Source organism: Malus domestica, chromosome 02 (assembly GCF_042453785.1).
Source record: "Malus domestica chromosome 02, GDT2T_hap1".
Classification (NCBI taxonomy): Eukaryota; Viridiplantae; Streptophyta; class Magnoliopsida; order Rosales; family Rosaceae; genus Malus; species Malus domestica.
The window spans coordinates 26,762,955-26,786,713 of record NC_091662.1 but is presented as its reverse complement, the minus strand read 5'-3'; the positions used below and the strand labels follow the sequence as shown (position 1 = coordinate 26,786,713).

The 23,759-nt window shown below is 39.0% G+C and overlaps 1 protein-coding gene and 1 pseudogene across 1 annotated transcript; both read right to left on the bottom strand.

The window, feature by feature from the left end:
* Window positions 1–8,027: 8,027 nt before the first annotated feature.
* LOC103431097 (probable LRR receptor-like serine/threonine-protein kinase At3g47570) lies at window positions 8,028–11,402 on the bottom strand. Its single transcript, XM_029098582.2, has 2 exons — window positions 8,605–11,402; window positions 8,028–8,474 (listed from the first exon to the last, which is right to left on the bottom strand). The coding sequence occupies exons 1-2, from the start codon at window positions 11,291–11,293 to the stop codon at window positions 8,137–8,139; spliced, it is 3,027 nt and encodes a 1,008-aa protein (XP_028954415.1). The 5' UTR covers window positions 11,294–11,402; the 3' UTR covers window positions 8,028–8,136.
* A 2,363-nt stretch (window positions 11,403–13,765) lies between these two features.
* Window positions 13,766–23,551, bottom strand: LOC103431098 (10 kDa chaperonin 1, chloroplastic-like; annotated as a pseudogene).
* Window positions 23,552–23,759: the final 208 nt, after the last annotated feature.

Sequence of the window (23,759 nt, the reverse complement as noted above, 5' to 3'; positions counted from 1 at the left end):
TTTTGCTTGCAACATTATCTGATGAAGCAATGGAGTATGTTCTCGAATGCAAGAATGCTCATGAGGCTTGGGTGAATCTTGTAGATAGGTTTGCTTCTGTATCAAAATCAAGAGTGAATCATCTAAAGACTGAGTTGCATACTATACAAAAGGGAACTGACTCGATTGATAAATATCTGCTGAGATTGAAAAACATTAGAGAGCAGTTAAGTGCTGCAGGGGAGTATGTCTCGGACAATGATGTTATCATTGCCGGATTGGCTGGGCTACCAAAAGACTATGCAATAATCAGAACTGTTATTCTTGCTAGAGAGTCATCAATTACTCTCAAAGAGTTCAGAGCACAACTTCTTGGTGCTAAAAAGGAAATTGATGGTGAAATTAATATGTTGTCTCAAAGTTTGTCAGCCTTGTATGTGAAAGGGACTGGTACTCCTCCTGGATCTTCAATGGTCAATGGTTCTTCTTCTAATCCACAGAATCATAGTCACATCCCTGTTTCTACTGGTGGTGTTTTATCACAGGTTCCTTATCCGTTGTCATCACAATTTCAGCCTAATATGCAGTCCTCTCAGTTTTATTCTACACAACAACCACCTGATATGTTTTATCCTCCTGCACCATATGGTTTTGGTTTCTTTGGAAATTCTGGTTCTCATTCAAATACAAGAAATCAAAGCTCAAATTCTGGTTTGAGATCTTTCAATGGCTCTAATTCTAAGGGTCAACACAATTACCGGTCCAATAATGGATACAAGGGGAAGAGTTTTAATTCTGGAGGATATAGGCATAACTCAAATCACAATGGTTGGTCAGGAAACACAGACACAAGGATGAATGTAGTGATTGAATGCCAAATCTGCAACAAACGAGGTCATACAGCAGCAAATTGTTTTCACAGGAACAACAACAATTCAACTCCTGGTTTTGTGATTGAGTGTCAAATTTGTGGAAAGAGGGGTCATGTTGCTCTTAACTGTCATCACCGAAGCAACTACTCCTATCAAAGTCAATCCCCTCCGTCTTCCATAACTGCGATGAATGCACAACAGTCATCCCAGTTTATGCCTACTGATTCTTGGATAGTGAATTTTGGTGCTTCTCATCACATGACAACTGATGTTAATGGTTCTAGTATATCAATAAAAAACACTGGTTCTACTACTCTTCATACAAAGGACACCTCCTTATTACTTACTCATGTTTTACATGTTCCAACGATTGCTCGAAGTTTGCTGTCTGTTAAACAAATTTGTGCTGATAACAACAGTTGGTTTATTTGTGATGAGTCCAATTTCTTTTTACAGGACAAGAAGACAAAAGAGGTCATGTATCCCGGAAAGAGTAGGCCCAAGGAGTTGTTTTAGATTCCAGTTTTTCACAGTGCTAAAGGTGTGCAATCTACATTTCCCACTACAACAGCTTTGCTTGGTCAATTGGTGAAGTCAAATATGTGGCATCAAAGATTGGGTCGCCCTACAAATGAAGTACTTTCTTGTATGTTAAGACATTGTAGTATATCATATAAACCAGATGATAAGCACATTGTTTGTACATCGTGTATTCAGGGCAAAATGTCTAGATTGCCATTTCCTACAAGAACTGAAAAATGTTTGTCTCCATTTGATAAATTCATTCTGATGTTTGGGGACCGTCTCCTATAAAGTCTGTAGATGGTTATAGGTATTATGTATTGTTTACTGATGAATATACAAGATACAATTGGGTATTTCCAATGTGCAATAAATCTGATGTTTTCTCTATTTTTGTAAAGTTTTATCAGTTTGTATTAACCCAGTATGGAGTGTCAGTCAAGTGTTTACAAACTGATGGGGGAGGAGAGTACGTTAGTAATGCTTTTACAAAGTTCTTAGATGATAAAGGGATTGCTCAGATGCTGTCATGTCCATATACCCCTCAACAAAATGGAATTGCTGAGCGAAAACATCGGCATATCATTGAAACTTCAATTACATTACTCACTAATGTTGCTCTACCATTGGAGTTTTGGTATTTTGCTTGTGCACATCAGTATTTCTTATCAATCGAATGCCATGCAAGTCTTTGTCTATGGTTTCTCCCTATACTCTGCTATACAAGAAACTTCCTGACTTAAAATCCTTGAAGACATTTGGAACTGCTGTGTTTCCTTGGCTTAGGCCCTATAATTCTAATAAGCTTCAAACAAGATCAACATTGTGTGTCTTTCTCGGGTACTCTTCAGGATACAAAGGTGTAATACGTTATGATCTAGTGTCCAAGAAATGCATTATTTCTCAACATGTCGTACACGATGAGATGATGTTCCCTGGTAAACAAAGGTTACAGAAACAAGTCAATGCACCAGTGGTTGATCAAAAGGCTACACATTCTCCCATTTTGGTTCATGTCCCTGTTACTCAGACTTCTAGTACTCATGAAGTTAATCAGATACACAGTGAGAATTATAGAATTGTGTCTTCTTCAGTTGATCAATCTGAGACGTCAAGTTCAAGCTCAGGGCATTCTCAAAGTCAAAGTACATCGGGCCATACTCTTTCCACGACAAGTGATACAACTCCTTTGCTTCCTGTCTTGAGTCCAGACCAACTCCAGGTAATACTTCCACTCTCTTCAAATTCATATCTATCAGGTATAGAACATATAACCACATCTACTCCTGTGCATCAAAGTTCTGGAATTCAAACAAGGCTACAAACGGGTGCACTTTCAAGAAAGAACTATGCAACATATTCAGCAACTTTTCCTGAGATTGCTTCTTTGGAGGTTATGGATGATTTTTCTAGTGGGTTTTCATTCTTAGCTGATATCATTGATATAGAGGAGCCTAAAAATTTTAAAACTGCTAGTGTCAAGGTTGAATGGCAAAGAGCCATGCAAGATGAGTTCGATGCGTTAAAGGCACAAAGAACTTGGTGTTTAGTTCCTCCTCTAGTTGACAGAAGTATTGTTGGAAGCAAATGGGTATACAAAATTAAGAAGAACCCTGATGGATCAATTTCTAGGTATAAGGCTCGGCTAGTTGCACCAGGGTATAGCCAAGAGCAAGGTTTGGACTATTCTGAAACGTTTAGTCCAGTGGTGAGACATACCACTGTCAGAATGATTTTAGCTTTAGCAGTTCAATTTGGTTGGAGTTTGAGGCAACTAGACATTAAAAACGCCTTCTTACATGGAGAGTTAGAAGATGAAGTTTATATGAAGCAGCCCCAGAGGTTCGTTGATTCACAACATCCAAACTATGTTTGCAGGTTAATAAAGTCACTTTATGGCTTGAAACAAGCCCCACGAGCTTGGAATTCAAAGTTTACTAACTACCTACCTACTTTGGGGTTTGTTACATCCTTATCTGATACAAGTTTGTTTGTTAAAGAAGATCATAGGGATGTTATTCTCCTCCTGTTATATGTTGATGACATAATTGTGACCGGTTCCAATGCTTCAAAGATTCAATCAGTGATTACAAGCTTTGCTGCAGTATTTGATCTTAAAGATATGGGAAAACTTACCTATTTTCTTGGTCTTCATATCCAGTATAATCAAGATGGGTCTATATTCATTAATCAGTCTAAATATGCCCGAGATTTGTTGAAAAAAGCTGGTATGAAACATTGTAAACCTATATCTACACCCTCTAAACCTCATACTCAGTTGCTTGAATCTAAAAGCATACTAATGACAGACCCTACTCTTTATCGAAGCTTGGTGGGTGCTTTACAGTACTTAACATTCTCTAGACATGATATAGCATACTCAGTGAATATGGTGTGTCAGTTTATGAACACTCCAACAGATTCACACTTTCATTTGGTCAAGAGAATTCTGAGGTATTTGCAAGGTACTCTCACTTGTGGTTTGAAATATACAAAGGGTGAAGATATATCTATAGCTGCCTATTCAGATTCAGACTGGGCAGCATATATCAATACTAGGAGATCAATAACCGGGTATGTGGTATACTTAGGATCTAATCATATCTCATGGTAGTCCAAAAAGCAATCCACTGTCTCGCGCAGCTCAATAGAGGTAGAATATAAGGCAATAGCTCAGTGTGTAGCTGATGTTTGTTGGATTAGATCAGTGCTCAGAGACATGCATCAGTGTTTTCCCTCACATCCTCATCTTTACTGTGACAACTTGTCAACACTTGCTATATGTTCGAATCTTGTTTTTCATTCTAAGATCAAACATCTCGACACTGACTATCACTTTGTGAGGGAGAAAGTACAAAAAGGTGATCTGCGTGTTCAATACATTCCCACAGAAGAGCAAGTTGCTGATGTCCTAACTAAAGGATTACATGGCCCTGTTTTTGTGAAGCATTGTCACAACTTGAGATTAGGATCACAATCTGCAATCTCCAGTATTACAGTTCCGAGTTAATTCATTTGCACACTAGCATTACAGGGTTGTGTTTTGTAGATTCAAACTTTGCTAAGTTGTACCCTAGCACAGTTTGAGGGGGGAGTATTAGCCATTGTCATTTGTCGATTGGTTATAACCATTATCACTCAAGTAGTTAGATGGTTAGAGATTTAGTTACAAAGGGGTAGTATTGTAATAGTCCATGTGTGCTGAGAGGCTATATAACACATTGTAAAGACTTGTAATATTTTTCATACAGTGAAATACAAAGCATTCTGAAACCCCTTTTCCCTTTTCTTCTAAGCTTCTGCTCTCCTTATTCATTTTCCCATAGTCATATTTCTCAGAGTTATCAAATTTAAATGCACAGTTCAAGTCACTCCATACCTACCATTGCTCTATGATGCTGCTAAAGCGTGGTTGACTCTAAAGGAACAAATGACGTGATCATCAGCCTCATTCCCATCCGTCTAACTATAGACGTCAACTAAAGCGCTAATTGGAAGGCAACCCAAATTTTCCAGCTTTTTTCTTTTTATTTTGTTCATTTTATTTCTTGTTTTTATTCCTTGTGACAAAAAGCCCAAAAAAAATCATAAAATTAAAAAAAAAAAATACAAAAACAACAATTCATTTTAGTTGATCAGTTTTTTTATTTTATTTTTTATTTTGGGTTTTTATTCTCACCCGATTTTTAATGTGTGATCTTGGCAGGTTGAATTCAGAATCAATTGGCCCTAAATATCCACTAGGCGCAGATATTCAACTAAATCATGCATTCAGTAGCATTCATCCACAATAATTAGATTCCAAACGAATGCAGAAAAGATTGAGGCAGGGTTGAAGAATCTCTCTCATATTTTAATAAAATTATTGTTTAACATATAAGTTTGGGGGAACCAGACAGCACAACGGCGGACATTCATCAAGCCATGTCACAGATCGGCATGCAAGCACGCAGAAAATTACACGAGCATTGAAGAAATTTAAGTCTTAGGATGCATGACAAAAACATTACGGAGATCCGCATGATTTTCAGAGACATCACACCATGCTTAATTTTAACGCAGTTACTATTTTCCCCTCGGCCTCACTCGAATCCCCAAGTCTACACACAGGAAACACACATGCATTTGAGACAAAAATCCAAGGGAGATGGGGATAAAAATTACCCGTGAATGTGTCGGAATCAGACAGGGATGTGATCTGCGGCGTCATCTTTGCGGCTGTAGGTATTGCTGCTTGAGGGTGCTGGATTTCTGAGGTTCGAAGGCAGCAAGATGATGAAGGAGGACATCGCAGAATGAGAAAAGAAGAATCTAGAGAAAGAAGCTCTCTGAAGCAGCTTGAGAGAGAAATAGCTAGATGAGCAGCTGGCTGGGACGTTTTGGATTTGGGCTTGGTAATCACATGGGTTGTTTCATCTTTTGCTTGAATGAGCCCCATCATGGGGGGTGGCCCCCAATCATCTCAGGCTCAAATTTAGGCCACATTTGCTCCTAGTCCAGCCGTGCAACAACTTCATTTTCAAGCCCAGGTAATATCTTTCTTTTTCTTTGGTTTTGTTGATCATTTTCACTTTTATAATTATATTATATTTTAGGGTAAATTACACAAAATTACCTCAACTATTGGCCAGTCACAATTTCATACCCCATCTTTAAAAAATGTCAATGGCATACCTCATCTTACGAATTTGTTACAATTTCATACCTTCCATTAGTTTGTTTGTCAAATTGACCATTAAATGCTGACATGGCTTGAGACGAGGTCCACTTTCTATTAAAATATTAATTAAATATTAAAAACTAAAAACTAAAATTATTTAATAATTTTTTTAAATGGGGACCCACCCCTACAAACCCATCCCCCTTCTTCCCCACCCACTTGTGAACCACCTCCACAACACCTTCCAGCTCCTCCGACAAGCCACGACGTAGTTCGCCAGCAACCTCTTCACCTTCGTCTTCCTCTCCCTCCTCATCTTCTTCTTCCCTAAGGTCGTCGAAAATGGGACCTACCTCCTCATATCCTTCGTCGACCGTGACCCTTCTCTCCCGCCTCGTCCTCACTGGCACCGGAAATCCCAACCACTGGTCTCCTCGATCTCCGGCCGAGTCCCCTTCTCCAACCACTCTCCGCCGTCGACACCGCCCATATCTCCACATCACCCGGGTCGGAACCTTAAACGAGGATTTCTTCTCCGGTGATGATGACAACGCCCGCTCCCTCTTTGGCCCTAATCAAATCGCCCCCATCCTCATTTTCTCCTCCTCCTCCTCTCACTCCACCTCCAAATTAGGGTTTAATGGAACTTACGAGACTAGGGTTTCTGAGACGATGCGCTCTAGCCTCACGTTCAAGGCCAAGAAATTCAACATTTTCCAATGATAGTGTTAGAGACAAAGAAAGCGACGGAGATAGCAAGGACCAAGAAAAGGAAGGCGGCGATGAAGAAATGGACGATCGGGCTATCAATCCACCCTCTGGTTTTGGTGGTGAAGGAAGGTTGGGGGTCGGGGACACGGGTGGATGGAGAAGAAAGGAGGATGGGTTGTAGGGGTTGATCCCCCATTTAAAAAAATTGTTAAATGATTTTATTTTAGTTTTTAATATTTAATTAATTTTTTAGTATAAAGTGGGCCACGCTTCAAGCCATGCAGCATTTAACAATCAATTTGACATGCAAACTAATGGAAAGTATGAAATTGTAATAAATTCGTAAGATGAGGTATGACATTGACATTTTTTAAAGATGAAGTATGAAACTATGACTGGCCCAAGAATTGAGATAGTTTTATGTAATTTACCCTATATTTTAGTTTAAGTTGTCATGTTTATTTTATTTTCCACACCTTGAGGACAATGTGTGATTTAAGTTTGGGGGTGGGAAATAAGAAATTATATGTTTTTAATTTTGGAGTCCTTTTAAATTTGTTTCGTTTTTAAGTTAATATCTATAGATTATTTTAAACGTTAGAAAAAAAAATGTAGTGCCTCATATCAAACCAAACTACAAGGAAAGTCCATCTTCTTTGCAAAAAACTTGCATAGACTTGAGATTTTGTTCGGATCACTTTCAACAATCTTGGAACACCAAGTACTTGAGCTCTCTTCTTTACAAAAATTTACTGGGAACTATATTTTGGCTAGTTCAGGTGTTAGTTGTAGTTCTCTGCTCAGTGCCTCAACTGATAGGCTAAATCTTCTAATGCCCTCGTTTTGCCTTTACATTAAAAAATAAATATAAAACATTTTGGGCTGTTTGAGGAGAATTGAACCAAAATAAAATAAAAATAAAAGTTACACCAAGTAAGAGGGACGTAAACCTTATCTCATAATCAATAGAATTTGAAAAGACGGGGAAATGAATGATAAAAAAATACAAAAAATAAAAAAATAAAAAACAAAGATAAAAGAAGGGGAACATAGAGCCTATCTCTTCTATAACAAAGCCTAAAAGGTATAAACTTACAAAACAAGTTTTGAAACACCAAAAACAAGATGTAGGGAAAAAAAATCATGAAAGATGGACTGACTTGTAAGCTGAGATGCACACTAATTAACAAAATCAAAAACCAGTGAAGCCAATAAAATTGGAATGCAAACAACCAAGGTTGAGGAAACAATGCACATTTAACTTGTCTTTCGTATCTTGGAAGTTTCTATATAACTATACTGTGTTTATTGATAAAACAAAGATGGAAACTTCTTACATGTAAGGAAAACATATTTAAACACGCTATGCGAATATAACAGTAATGTATGCTTCTATTCACCTATGCTATTTTCCTGAAGTTTGTTTCTGATCCGACACATCTTCGTGATAACTTCACTAATGTCTAACCTTTCTCTGGGTGACTCTGCAGAGCAAGCAACACCAATTGCTAATATTGCAATCAAGCTTTCTTCTACTCCTTCATAAGCAAGAAGGGGATCCACAATCTCTACCATTTGCTCTGGAGAAGCTGCCTTGACAAAGTTATGAAGGTTTAAAGTTCCTTGAAACATTTCATCCGTTGGTCTTTTTCCTGTAAACATTTCCAACAGCATGATGCCGTAACTATACATGTCACCTCGTGTCGACACTTCATGTCCAATACCATACTCTACAATACTCATGAATTGGAAAAGAAAAATTGTAAATAGAATTTCTTAAACCCCAACTTTCATTTGTCAATATGATCTACTAATGAGAAAAAATATTAATAAAAAGATATTTGAAGAATATATATTCACCTGGAGGAGCATAACCTATTGTCCCTTTTACTCCGACAGAGCTTGAGTAATTACCATCTCTACTCTGAGTAGTTTTTCGAAGAAACTTTATCAAACCAAAGTCCCCTACATGTCCAACCATATCATCATTGAGAAGAACATTGCTGGGTTTGAGGTCACAGTGGACTATTGGCGTCTCACAATGATGATGAAGATAATCCAATGCCACATCAACATCAATTGCAATACTCAACCTTTGAGGAAAAATCAAGCTCCTTGGTCTCTCAATGTTTTCACCAATTGTTTCAGTTGGATGCAACCATTCCTCTAAGCTCCCATTAACCATGAACTCATATACTAAGGCCTTGAACTCACAACCACGATAGTCAATCCCCGAACATACAGAGAGTACCTTCAAAAGATTACGGTGTCTGATATTTCTGAAAGCCTCACACTCAGCAATGAAACTTTTGGAAGCCCCACGATGAACGAGATTGATTACCTTGATGGCAACTGTTTCACCTTGTTCGAGTACTCCTTTATAAACAGACCCAAAACTTCCCATACCAATAAAGTTGGAAATGGAGAATCCATTTGTTGCATTTAGAAGACTTCGGTAAGATAGCCTGAGAAATTCTTCTGAATCACTTGAAGTGTGCTCCTTTCTCTCTCTCCTTACGCTACAAAGGTACCAAAACAAGATGGCAAACGTGATTCCAAGAAGACCAAAAATAAGAGAGATTACCCATTTGACGGTTAGACTCAATCCTCCCTTCTTGGAACGTTGTAATTTGCATTCTGGCAAATGCAAGTCAGGTATTCCACCGCAAAGTTTACTATTTCCTTCTACTGATATGGCACTTGCATTACTGAAAATCCCTTCCATTGGTAGCATGCCCTCAAAATTATTATAGGAGAGGTTCAAAGATTGCATAAATTCAAACAGCTCCAAGAATTCTGGAATCGTGCCTGACAAGTTGTTGTGAGATAGAGATAGCCTTATTAAACCTCTTAGTGAACCCAAAGAAGATGGAATATCCCCTTGGAAGAAGTTCCCAGCCATGTCTAGAAACTCTAATTTAGTACAACTCCCAAGATTTGGAGGAATCTCACCAAATAACATGTTATTTGAGATATGAAAAGCCTCCAGATTTAGGAAATGCCCTATTTCTTTTGGTAGGAATCCAGTCAAATGGTTTTCAGATAAATCCAAAACAGAGAATGAAGATGACAGACGACTGATGACTTCAGGAGACATGACACCACTGAAATTGTTAACACGAAGAGATAACATTCTCAAATTCTCACACTCTGCCAAAGTACTCAAAGGGATATTGCCTTGAAGGTTGTTTTCATGTAAATATAATATAGTTAATTGACTTAAATTTCCAAAAGAGGATGGAACATTCCCTGAAAGAGAGTTCAAGCCCATATTTAGTTGATATAAGTTATGAAGCTTTCCAACGTCCGGTGGAATGTGACCTGAAAGTCGGTTCGCAGACAGCCAAAAGCTCTCCAAGTTAACCAAATATCCAAACCCGTTTGGTATACTTCCTACTAATTTGTTTCCACTCGCGTGGAATTGTAAAAGAGAAGAAGATAAGTTGGCTATACATTGAGGCAAGGCACCGCCCAAATTGTTAGTTTGAATTTCTACCCGTTCTAAACCAGTGGCATTAGTCAAATCGCAAAGAAAGCTCAAATCGCCATCTCCCCCACTTCCAAGATTGCTCCCAGAAAGATCTATCCTCACAAGCCTAGGTAAATTTTCTAAAGAAGGGACATTTCCATGTAGTTTGTTTCCTCCCATATCAAGATGATACAGATTTGAAGCATTGGAAATTGAAACAGGAATAGGTCCGCTAAATTGGTTGCAGCCAACAGAAAAATATTCAAGGCTTGGAAAGGCAATACCTAAGTTTGAGGGCAAAGTCCCCTGGATTTTGTTAAGTGTCACGCCAAAGGTTGTGATAGAAGAGAGATTGAAGATTGAGGGGGGAATCGTACCTGACAGGTCATTTGCGTCGAAAGAAAGAAATGTAAGATTGGTCATGTGGCCAAATATATCTGGAATACTCCCATACAATTTGTTATTAGTTGCAGAAATAATTTCAAGTGATGATATGTTGGAAAAGGAGTTGGGGAAATTTCCTGTGAGCTGGTTGTCATGAAATGCAAAATCTGTTAGCTTGGACAAGGTGCCAAGCTCCTTAGGAATTTTTCCTACGAGAATATTAAAAGCAAGAGAAATTCTTAGGAGTTGAGAGCACCTGGATAAGTTGGAGGGTATTTCACCACTCAGTGAATTATTCTGCAATAGTAAATGTTGCAATCTGCGCAGACGGCCAAAATCTGGAGGTATTTGATTGCTGAAGCTGTTGTTGTGTAGATGAATCCGTCTCAAGAAACTCAAGTTTCCGACATGGGGTGATATAGAGCCCGAAAGTTTCGAGGACCGCAGGTCCAACCTGGTGACCCTCTGGTGACGACGACCGCATGAAACTCCATACCAATGGCAGAAGTGGATGGTTTTGTTCCACGAAGTCATGACTCCAAAGGGGTCATTGGTTATGCTAGCCTTGAACTCTAGCAAGGCCAGTTGATCTGTCTCGTTTCCCCTTGGTCTCAAACCAAGGCACGAGTGAAGAACAAGAGCATGCATACAAAAATATGTGAAAAACACAGTTGGAAAGAACTTGTAAAGCTCCATGGTATCAGTTTGTGCGAACTTAATTGGGCGGCTAGAGATAAGAGGGGAGAGCGCAGTTTATAAGCAGCAGGCATGGAGAACACATAACTTTGAGTACGAGCTGGTTTATTCAAAATTCTAAAAATGCGTGCACATATGAATAAGGACTTTTGGGATCAAAATTAGTTTTGTTTTCATATTGTACTTCTTCGTTGGAAATAATGAAAAAAAAAACTTTAAGGCTGATATGGGGGTTTTTGCTTCTTTTTAATTAATTTGGTTTTTATTAGTCTTTCAATTAACTAATTGGCCTCAAGTTTGAATTTCCATCCTCCATAGTTAGATAGATTAATTAAAATTTCGTTCTAAAAAAATATAAATTCAAATGTAGTACGCATTCATTTTAACTTCCAAGTGGTACATTCGTACTTTGATCGTATGGTTATAATTACTTTTCATTCGTAAGTAGAATATATGTTAGAGAAGTTAGTTGAAGTTATCATTTTTCAAATCTTTATTGCTGACATTTGGCCATTATACTGTTGATATTTATGTCATCACTATACAGACGATATGTTATTGATCTTTAATTCAACCAATTAAGAAATTGGAATATGATTTATGATCCTTAATTTTAGCCAGCTTCTCGATTTGTTGTATAAGCTAATGTGAATTTAGAAGAGGAAATTGTAGCATTAGTCTCTCAACTTTAACTCAATTGGAATAATGATCCTTCAACTAAAAATCCATAGTAACCGTCATTTTCTTCAACTCTGTTAGAAATTCCTTCAAAATGAGTCATGTGCACATGAGGCTGAATCGAGGGGCAAATATGAACAACCAATAAAGAAAAATTATAGCAATGGTTCCTTTAACCCAATTGGAGCAATGATTCTTTCAATCTAACTCATTTTGATGGAATTGTAACGGAGTTAACGAAAATGATCATAACTGCATGTTTTGATAAAGTTAAGGGACCAATGGTAATGGATTTTTAGTCAATGGACAATTGCTCTAACTGGATTAAAGTTGAAGGCTCAACGCTACAATTTTCTCAATTTAGAAAGGATAAAAAAACAGTTAATCCCTCTTATACTTTTCTTTGAAAATGAATTAGTTTGGGAAATGCACCGAAATCGTACGATGCGAAAAGGAGGAGGAACATGGTAGCATTTTTGCTCACCACCATAAACTATTATGTATGCTCATCATAAACCTAATCATCTTTCACGTGTCCTTTCACGTAACTTTGGTTAATTTTTTTATAATTGAAAAAGTAACATTTAATGTAAAAATGTACTAAAGTTAAGTAAAAGGACACATGCTAAATGATTAAGTGTATGATGAGCATACAACATAGTTTATGGTGATGAGCAAAAACACTCCCGAGCACCTTCCCAACTTTGAATTATTTGTTGGTGGGCGGAAAATTTAACTGAGATGGGTATGCTTTGCATTTGTCAAGCATAACTCTGTATCTAGTCCCTCCCAACTTTCAAAGTTAGAAAAGTATATGCTACTCGTCTTCTCTAAAACCTTTGACAAGCCAAGATCATTGCAACCACACATTAGGGGCATTCATACTCCAACGTAGACTCTCAATACTTCTTGGGAGCTGGGTGGTCACTTTCTCTCGTAGACAAAACCAAGGGGAAGATATGTAGATTGAACCCAAGAAACAATATGCTTCAGCTAAGTTGCGACCTTTTCCTTCATGGTTTTTGAAATAAATGGACGACAGAATTTGTGTAAATGTGTTTATAAACAAGAGTAAACTACGAATCTCTCTCTGGACTTTCATCTAACTTTCGATTTACCCCCTAAACTTTTAAATTGAAAAATCAAGGACTTAAACTAATTTTTTTGGAAAATTTCCCCCAACCATTAGTTTTTCACTCATTCCATCTAAATTTCTGTTAAATGAAAACATATGCACAACATGTAAAGGTAGTTCGGTCACTTCATTCTTTAAAATAATTGAAAACCCTAGATTTCTAAAATTTGAAGTGTACAAATCAATGTGATTTTATAGCTTTTGTGTCTAAAGATCTAGCGAAGTGACGTTTATGTTCTCAAGGGAGAGTCCCGTGGTATGAATGTAGAGTTAACGTTAATTTGGATGAAATCTATAAAAAAAAAAACTAACGGTAAGGGGGAAATCGGCAAAAAAAAAAAAAATTTAAGTCCTTGATTTTCCAATTTAAAAGTTTAGGGGGCAAATTAAACGTTAGATGAAAGTTCAAGGAGAAAATCAGCAGTTTACGTTTATAAACAAACAATAACCCATGCACACATATCGTTCCTTCCCCACTATCCTTACGATATGCCCTCTACTTCCAATTTTCCACCATTATTTTCGGATGATCTTAGCTTGCATTTCACAAAGGAGGTTAAATACAGGTGGTGCTATCCACACACCTCTTTTTACCTTCAGCACACTCCTCTTAATTTCCGGTCATAGGAGCGAATGAATTGAAGATCAAAGTATAAAAATTAATGCAGAAAAGTGTTGTTTACAAATTTGAGTTGAATATATAGTTTTGGGAGTTGGGAGACACTACAAGGAAAAACATCCTGGCAACGAAAAGTCTCATGAAACAATCATGTAAACCATTGTACCTACTCGGAGCTGAAACTTTATTCGACTATGGCCTATAATTCACTCTCTTTGCAGAAGCAATGCCTCCCATCTACTCCCAAATCCACCCGAAACCAAATTTTGAAGAAAATGTCAATTCATTGTGTAAGCATCAATATGCAGCCATTACATGGATCACAGCAGAACATTTCCATAACAGACTACAGTTTACATGGAATATATTCTGTCTCTACTCCGTTCCATATTTTACAGTCGGTCGTTATTGGCGTACACAGCAAGGTGTGGCGATTTTGTGTCAGCTGTTCTCAACAATAAAACTGTGCATGTTCAAGACCTGTCACAAGATAGGTTGTGACTGTATCACAGACCCTCTGGATTGACATGGTTTTCCATTAGAACTAGAAACTAAAGACACTTGAGCTTTACCTAGAAAACTAATGAAAGAAAGGTGGCCCGGCGACATAGGTGTGGAGGGGGAGCGGGAAATCAAAACCACTAATAATGCTAGGACAGCCAGGATTAGGTTAACAGTGTCATGGAATAAAGTCAGAGGAAAACCAAAAGATAAGCAGAATAACTCATACAAAATAGAGGAAGTCCATTCCCTAATGTTTCTTTTAGAATATTAAGATCAGGACTGTATGATAACTTTCAACATGAACTTATTCTATTTACCTCATATGCATTTATGTCCGAAAAAAGAACCTGCAAAATGAACAAGCATTTCCGTTATGATGACATGTTAAGCACCTAACCCGCTACTTCGGGATAAAAGTTTTAAAAAGTTTTAAACAATAGACAACTTCAGTTGGTCAGAAACTTATTGCTTAGTTTAAAAAATCAACATTAATTCACACCTGAAAAAGTGTGATCATTATTTGGGAACGTTTTAATTACTTACCTTCTTTCCAGCCTTCACTTCCCCAACGTCAGCACCAACAGAAAGAATCTGAGAATAACAATGCTTGTTCAATTATCCTTAGGTTCAACTTCTTACATCAAAATAAAGAACTAGAACCATGCCAAAAAGAAAGAGTAGGCACACTTCTCCCATAAGATAGCGTTCAAATTTAACAGCTGACCTGGGCAGCAAAACTCCTCCAGCTGATTTCTGTGGCATAGCGTTTTATCGTAAGGCAGTGTCCTCTCGCACACAAGGTATGTACACAACTACACATACATTTTTCCATTTGATATGATAACAAAAAAGGAAAAGTAAAACAATGAAGTCCGTTTTAAAACCAACTGCTTTCAAAGCAACGAAATGTCAGCAATTAACATGAAATCTGTTTGAGGTATTCTATGAGACAAACATACTAAATGCTAACCAAAAAGTGAAGGAAAAAAAATCAGGCAATACATACCATTTTCATTTTGAAAGCATCTCATGCGAACTTGGATATAGAGGACTATACATAAACCTTTCAACCAACCCTTAAATTCCAAGGTTGTACCTAATTACAATGCCTCATGCGAACTTGGCTTTTAAACCTGATCGAGTTCAAGATTGTTAGTATAGTTTGCACTTTGTAACCCTACTGAAGGTTTACTCCCGGTCGATCTCAAGATCCTCGGTCAAGTTCGACACCTATTATCAAACTACTTGAATTTGAACATTGAGGAGTCACACGTAAAAAAAATACAATGAGCCCAAGTGTCACTAGTATGAATCAACCTAACACAATCCGAGACAAGTCCTGCCAGAATATAAAATTAAGACAGGGCCTAATTAGGAAATACCATACCATAAAAAATTATTGCTTCACTGAAAAATCTTTTGATTAAAGTTAGAAAGAAGAACTACGAGACCGCAAAGAAGAATTATACTATAAATATGTCTTCAAGCCATGAAAAACCATTCAAAACTCTACTGCTATCGCACTGTATTCCCAATGAATTATAAAAACCCCTATGACCAGGTACCATTCCACTGTCAAGTTTCCTCCAATGGCACTCTTTCCATTTCCCAGGCCCTCATACAATAGCTTAACTTCATAGAAAATTTCTACATAGAACATACAAAAGGTTAACATACAACAACCATGATAACATGGGATCGATTATATCTACATTATATAACACAATGTGTTATTGAATGCATCATGGTATAACATCACAACGATATGATAAGTGGGAGGATATAAAAATATAATCAGCTTTTTAGGTTTTTTAGGGTGATCTTCACCACATAAAAATGAAATGAACCAACAAAACATACATATTTATATTTAAAAGGAAATGATTCATTTATGTTATATTTGAAAGAAAAAAAAAATCCAAATGGTCAGAAACTGTCATAGGAATTATGCGATTAGTAGCAGTACATTAAGCCATTTCACAATGTTACGGATCTTCACAACTATCACAGTCCAAAAGCTCAAATGCTTAACTAAATAACCATTGCCACAGATACTTTGGATTCGGACTAATAAAAAATAATCGCATAAAGTTGCCACTCCAGACTTTCAAACACAATGGTAAGACCAAAAACCAGAGGGAGCTCCTCGAGACGAATAAGCACTCTGTCAGCTTGCGGAACCAACTGACACCCACAAATCACCACCACAAAAATAAAAAACTCCGATAATGCAATTCGTCACCAAAATAAAAGAAGACATCAAACATTAAAATGTGCAGAGCCCCCGAAAAACCTTGGTGGGTTCCCATTTCGTGGCAATTGCGTTGACTCTCAATTGTTCCTTCGCAGACTTGAGCGCAACCCATTTCACAATTCATTAAAATTAACCACATTCCATAAAAAGATTTTTAAAAAAAAGTACAGAAATTTAAGAAAGATACAAGAAACAAAGAAAAGGGTTTGGAAAGGAGGTAAATTCAACACACCTGGGGGAGTAGCTTCTGGCTGTTGGACAGAGAAGAAGTGTTGGGTTTGTACGGCAAAGGGGTTGGTAGTGTGACGAAAGTGGAAGCTATGGCAGAGCTCTAACAAAGGTAAAGGGGTTTTAGAGGAGCGGCAGAGAGAGAGAGTGAAGAAATGTTGGGGTTGGAAGAAGTGGCGGAGATATCTTAAACCCTGGTGCCTGGTGGTGTGAGATAAGGAGAGAGTCGCTGAACCGGCAGAGTTCTAGATGGTTCGGCTCCCCGACGTTTTCTGTTGTTGCGTTGTGTGTGCTAGCAAAACTGAGATTGGTTGGGTCTGCTGCAACGTTTGTTTAAAGCCTGTATATGATTTCATGGCCTGGCTAGTTAAACTTTTTTGTGGACAATAGAAGCATGTCAAAGTTTGTTCCGTAATGCAAAAAGCGGCCATTTCTAAAGTGCGGACAGCTAATTACGGATCTTATGTGCGGACCGAACATGGTTGTGATTTTTGTTTTTGTTTTTGTTTCTAGTTCGAACTTGTACGGTAGTAACCAGTTGACTATGGTTTTGTGTGCAATTGGATCCAATTAATGATTTTTGTGTTTGCTGTCACGATTTTCCATATGAGTCGGTGGCTAAAGGGAAATTAAATTAGTTTTTCGATTTATTTTGGTATTGGGTTAGTTTCTTGAAGGTGAACCCGGATAGCAGGTAGGGCTGGGGAAAAAAAAAAAAAAAAAAAAAACCAAAAATCCCAAATCGAACCGAAAAATACCCGAAACCAAACAGAAAATCCCCAAAATTTCGGTACCCAATACCAAACCGATCCCGAAATTTCGGTACGGAAATCGATCTCAAGTTTTTAGGATTTCGGTAATCCCGAACTGAACCAAAATATATATATAATTTAATTTTTAAATATATATTTAGAATTTTAATAGCCGTCAGATTATGTTGAGATTTAATATCAACCGTTGAATATAGATCAAACCCAGTCTCTGACTCTCTCTCTTCGTCTCTCGACACTCACAGACACTCACTCTCTCTCACCTCATACTCAACCTCACCTCACCTCAATGTCTGAACGGAACCTCACCACTCTCCTCGCCGATTTGTCTCTCCTCCCACATCCGTCGCCTGAATCTCAAATCTACCCACACTAGTCCTCATTCTTCTCAGTCCTCACTCTAAACCTGAATCACGACTTCACCAAGGGCGGAGCTACCTAAGGCCCAGAGGGGGCATCCGCCTCCACTCAGATTTTTGGGCGATGAAAAAAATTGTCATGACAATTAAAACAACAATTAAATTTTTGATTTTGGTTCCGAATATTCCACGTTAAATCAAACTTAATTGAACTGGGGGTTTCATAAATAGATTGGATTCAACCGATGAAGTATCATAACTTGATATAAAAAATTTACTCTGCAAAGTATTTTATATGAATTTACTTCATCCATTCGTTTGTGGCATTACAATTTAAAATTTAACTTTTTAATTTAGAGATTTTTCATTGTACCTGACCCTCAACAACTTAACACCCATTATTTTACTTGGTTGTTTTAGGACGCCCCCAGTCAAAAACATTTCTAGCTCTGTCCTTGGACTTCATCCACTGTCCATACCACCCAAATTCGGCTCTGAATCGAGCTCTCGGTCTCAGTCCGCACACCTCCTCACTGCAAAAGGTAAGAAATTCCTACAATAAACTCAACCAAAGTTCATACAAATTGTTTGATTCCAAATTTGATTAGGGATTTTGAATTTGGGTTTCTGAATTAGGAATTCTAAAATTAGGGCTTTTGGAATTAGGGATTTTGAATCGACGGGATTTTGAATAGTCATTAGAGCAGATTTGCTCTCATAAATTTGTAATTAAAATGGTGTAATTGGAGGTTGAGGTGCTGGATATCTTTCTTCTGCCAAAGATGGGATCTTGTTTTATGGCAATATATATATGAAGTTGCTTACTGTTTGCCAGTGCATTTGATATTGATAATCATATCTGCAGTGCGGTTAATAGTTTACCTACTTTTAATTAGTATATTAGATCACTTGGGCAATAATATTTTTCATGTCTAAAAAGGAGACTAGCATTGAAAGTACAATTTTTTTTCGAATTTTACTTGAAATCAAGGTGTGAACACGGAAAATTCCTGAAACGAAAGAGACAAGAACAACGTGCACAAACAAATATTTGTATTTGATGATTTTGGGTTACAATCTCTCTCTATTTTGATCCTCTGATTCGATCTCCGTAAGGTGTGTATTTGTGGATGTGTGATTGATCCAAAGGGCCGTTGGGCTTGATCTAAGGATGAACGTTCTTCAAGGGCCGTGGACTTGATCTTGAAGGTGGATTTGAGCGGATCTTCAAATGGGCTTTTGGGCTTGATCTTTGAAGAACAGTGACGAACGGATCTCCAAGGGCTTTTGGGCTTGATCTTGAAGAACAATGATAAACGGATCTTCAAGGGCTTTTGGGCTTGATCTTGAAGAACGGTTGGATGTGTGGATTTGTCGACGTTGTTGATCCAAAGGGCCGTTGGGGCTTGATCTTGGATGAACGGATGATGAACGATGGTGCTTTCTTCAAGGGCCGTCGGGGCTTGATCTTGAATTAGTGGATGGTTGATCCAAAGGCCGTCGGGGCTTGATCTTGGAAGAACGATGAACGAAGAACGAAGAACACTTTCTTCAAGGGCCGTCGGGGCTTGATCTTGAATTGGTGGATGATTGTTGATCCAAAGGGCCGTTGGGGCTTGATCTTGGAAGAACGATGAACGAAGAACACTTTCTTCAAGGGCCGTTGAGGGCTTGATCTTGAAGGAGGGTTTGATGAAGAACGAAAAGGGCTTTCTTGATCCTTCGGGATTTGCTTGAGAGCTTCGGAGTTTCAGAGCTTCAGAGCTTCAAGGTGTGATATCCATTCCCTCCCCTCAAATGAGTGAATCAGCCTTCTATTTATAGAAATTTCCAAGGCCTAATTTTGAATATAATATTCCAGATGAAATAAGTCGTTTCTGCCAGGTGTTGACACGTGTCCTGTTTGATGACTTTTCCAATTTATTTTGATTTTTTGTTTAGACACACGCTACGTGTAAAATTTATGTAATACATGAGCGTTGAAACTTTGATTTATCGGTCAACATTTATTTACCGAAATTTCGATGTCTACAAATGCCCCCACTTCAAGGCGCGTCGTATACATGTGCTTGGCACGTGTAGGAGATGCGTTTTGAAGTCCCTTAATGTAGATGTCGATCCAAGGGCCGTCGAGGCTTGATCTTGAATTGGGCTGGAGATTTCTTCAAGGGCTGTTGAGGCTTGATCTTGAATTGGGTTGGAGATTTCTTCAAGGGCTGTTGAGGCTTGTTCTTGAACTTTTGTTTGAAATTTTTTCAAGGGACGTCGAGGCTTGATCTTGAAGGTTGAAATTAGACCACAAGGAGCTTCATGTGGTAGATGATCTTTGGCTTTGGTAGTGGGTGAATCGGTACATATTTTGTTGCGCTTGTTGACTTTCCACAGCTTTGATCTTGAACTGGGTCGGAGGATTTTCTGGATTCCTCCAATTGTTGATTTTCCACAGCTTATTCTTGAACTAGGTTTTGATTCAAGGGTGGTAGACACTTAATCTTGAATCGGACTTGTGATTTCCTCAAGGGCCGTCGAGGCTTGATCTTGAATTTGGCTGGAAACTTCTTCAAGGGCCGTTGAGGCTTGATTCTTGAAGGTTGACTCAAACACATGGCAAGCAGGCACGAGGTAAAGGTGACAACTTGTTTCTTTGTTCAATCTTTCTAATTCATACCTGAACAGTTTGGTCAACGGTATGATCTTCAAGATTGATGGGTTTTTCTTCCAGTTGGTGACTTAATCTTTAAGGATTCGATTCAAGGGTGGTGAATCGACATGTGCAGCCCACAACGCCTAGTAAGTCGACCCAAGAATTTGAGGGTCAAAACGAGTTCACCGTCCAGAGTGATTACAACCCTGATGATATGAGATACTTTTGATTTTGAAGAAGTAGCGGATGAATCGGCATGTGCTTTGTTGTGCTTGTCTCCACATGCTTCAATGTATTATTTTCCCTTGCTTTATCTGTTCCTTAGGCAGATGTGGCATCTTCTCGAGTTCTTCATCTCAGACTCTTTCTGCTGAGTTGACTGTGCATGCTGCATTCTTCTCTGCTTGTTTCTTCTGCACGTTGTCTCCACATGCTGCAAGGTATCATTTTCACTTGCCTTATCTATTCTTCAGGCAGATGTGGTAGCTTCTTTGGAAGTACAGCAGCAGTGGGAGACGAGTACTCGAGAGCAGTGCTAGGTAGGCAATCAGGGAAGGGTTCCAAGCAGTCGGTTCCTTACCCGAGTTTGAGTGGAAGTTCCGGCATATTGTTTTCTTTATCCTTGTCTTTGTAGGTAAGAACAAGGACAAAGGAAATAACAGGGAGAACGCATGATATGAGATACTCTTACTTTCTACCCTGGTGATATGAGATACTTTTGCTTTGGAGTCATTGGCTTGTAGAGGTACCCCAAGGAATAAGGAACACTGAGTGACCCGAGAGGCTTCGTTGGGAAGGCATTCTCGGAGATGAAGAAAGGTTGTGTATGTCTGCCTCACTATGGAGGGTGAAGGTGGACAGTTATAGGAAATTCGTTAGTACCTGTAGAGGTACTATTCTTTTACTCATGTCGGTAACCAATGCGTGATTGATCAGTATGGCTTCACGTGCTTTCTTCTTTATCAGAAATTTTCGACAAATTGTCCGTAATTTTCGTCAAGCTGAGTGTGCGTGTGATAGGTGTTAACGAGGCTGAAAAAGACTGGCGCCTCTTCGATATCTGGGATCGGCGCTTCGACAAATTGCCCGTGATTTCCGCAAAGCTGAGTTTGCGCGTGACGGGTGCTGACGAGGCTGAAAAGACTGGCGCCTCTTCGATATCTGGGATTGGCGCTTTAACAAATTGCCCGTGATTTCCGCAAAGCTGAGTTTGCGTGTGACGGGTGCTGACAAGGCTGAAAAGACTGGCGCCTCTTCGATATCTGGGATTGGCGCTTTAACAAATTGCCCGTGATTTCCGCAAAGCTGAGTTTGCGTGTGACGGGGGCTAACGCGTCTGGAAAAGCAAGATGGTTCTCCGATTTCTGAGCTTGCCTCTTCGATTTTTGAATCGGCATTTTTGAACTCTGAGCTCATCTCTTCGATCTCTGAAATCCCGTCGAGTGCTGCTTTTTTATAGAGGCACGCAGTTCGTTTCAAAGCACACTTGAATTTTCGCTTGTAGAAACTCCCTTCTTGCACTTCTAAGATCTTGATTCGTCCGACCTCTTCTTTCTTCAACACTTTGAAAATGTCTGGACCCTCCGACCGTCGTTTTGACTTGAATCTTGGTGAAGAGGCAGTCCCGCCTTCTCCAGACAACATATGGCGCCCATCCTTCATATCCCCTACTGGTCCTCTTACCGTCGGGGATTCGGTGATGAAAAATGACATGACCGCTGCGGTGGTGTCCCGGAACCTTGTCACTCCCAGAGATAATAGACTACTTTCCAAACGGTCTGATGAGTTGGCCGTTAAGGATTCTCTGGCTCTTAGTGTGCAGTGTGCAGGTTCTGTGTCTAATATGGCCCAACGCCTATTTGCTTGAACCCGTCAAGTTGAATCCTTGGCGGCTGAAGTGATGAGTCTCAAACAGGAGATTAGGGGGCTCAAGCATGAGAATAAACAGTTGCACAAGCTCGCATACAACTATGCCACAAACATGAAGAGGAAAATTGACCAGATGCAGGAATCTGATGGTCAGATTTTACTTGATCATCGAAGGTTTATGGGTTTGTTCCAACAACATTTGCCTTCGTCTTCTGGGGCTGTACCGCGTAGTGAAGCTCCGAATGATCATCCTTTGGCTCCTCTTCTTCCTGGAGTTCCGCCGAGTGGTGAGGCTTCAAACAGTCAACCTCCAGCGCCTCTCATTTCTGGAGCTCTGCCGAGTGGTGAGGTGGCACCTGATCGTCCTTGAAGATCCCCTCTTGTAAATTTGATTTGATTGATTTTTGTTTTTTTTTTTTTTTTTTTTGTATGTACAATGCAAATTTATGTAAAAATTTCCAGAAAGAAATAAAGAAAAACGGACTTTATTTCTCTCGATGCATTTGGTTTTTTTTTTTTTTTTTTTTTTTTTTTGCTGTAAACATACATATATTATGCACACATACATACATATTAATTTTTCACGTGGATTGATCCACCATTCTTTTTTTCTTTTTTTTTTTTTAAATTTTTTTTCTTCACATGGTGCCAGAGGCACCAAGACTCCACCAAAATTTTTTTTATATTATTTCTCCTTCTTTCCAGTCTTGGCTTTAAAACAATCAAAACACGGTAAGTGGAGCACCCAAAACCTTTACAATATATATATATATATTTTTTATTCTTTTATTTTTTTCTTTGCACATGGTGCCTGGTGCACCCCCCCTTTTTTTTCACGTGGTGACAGCATCACTTTGCTTTGCTCCACCCTCTTTTTTTTCACGTGGGGACAGCACCACTTTCCTTTGCTCCACCACTTTTTTTTTTTTTTTTTTGTATAAATTAGGATGCTTGGCTGAGGGATTTTGTAGGGAAGGACGAAGACGGACGAAGAGCTGGAGTTTAAGGAAGAGCTTCTCGGCCGGCTAGTCGTTTGACAGCGGTCTTTGAAGTGGGTGGCAGCTGCGAGGCAAGAGACGGATGAGGGTGCAAGAGAAGAGCGGTGCAGCCTTGATGTCGGAGACTTTGCCGTCGTCGTTGCTGCTTGGAACTGACGGGCAGAAGGGGATTGCCGCTCATTGTTGATGGGCCCATTCATGTCGTCTGAAACAACACCAGCTTGCCCGTGAACACCATATTGATGAGCCACCTCAAGCCCGTATGTGGCTCCAGCCCAACCGTAGAGACGGCTTGAAGGATCTGACCGCCGGGGATGGGGGAGAGTACGGCAAGCTTGCAGAGGTTGAAGAGGAGCTCCGCCTGGGAACGCTGATCGTTGGCGGAAGACATGAGGTGGGAGATCAGGG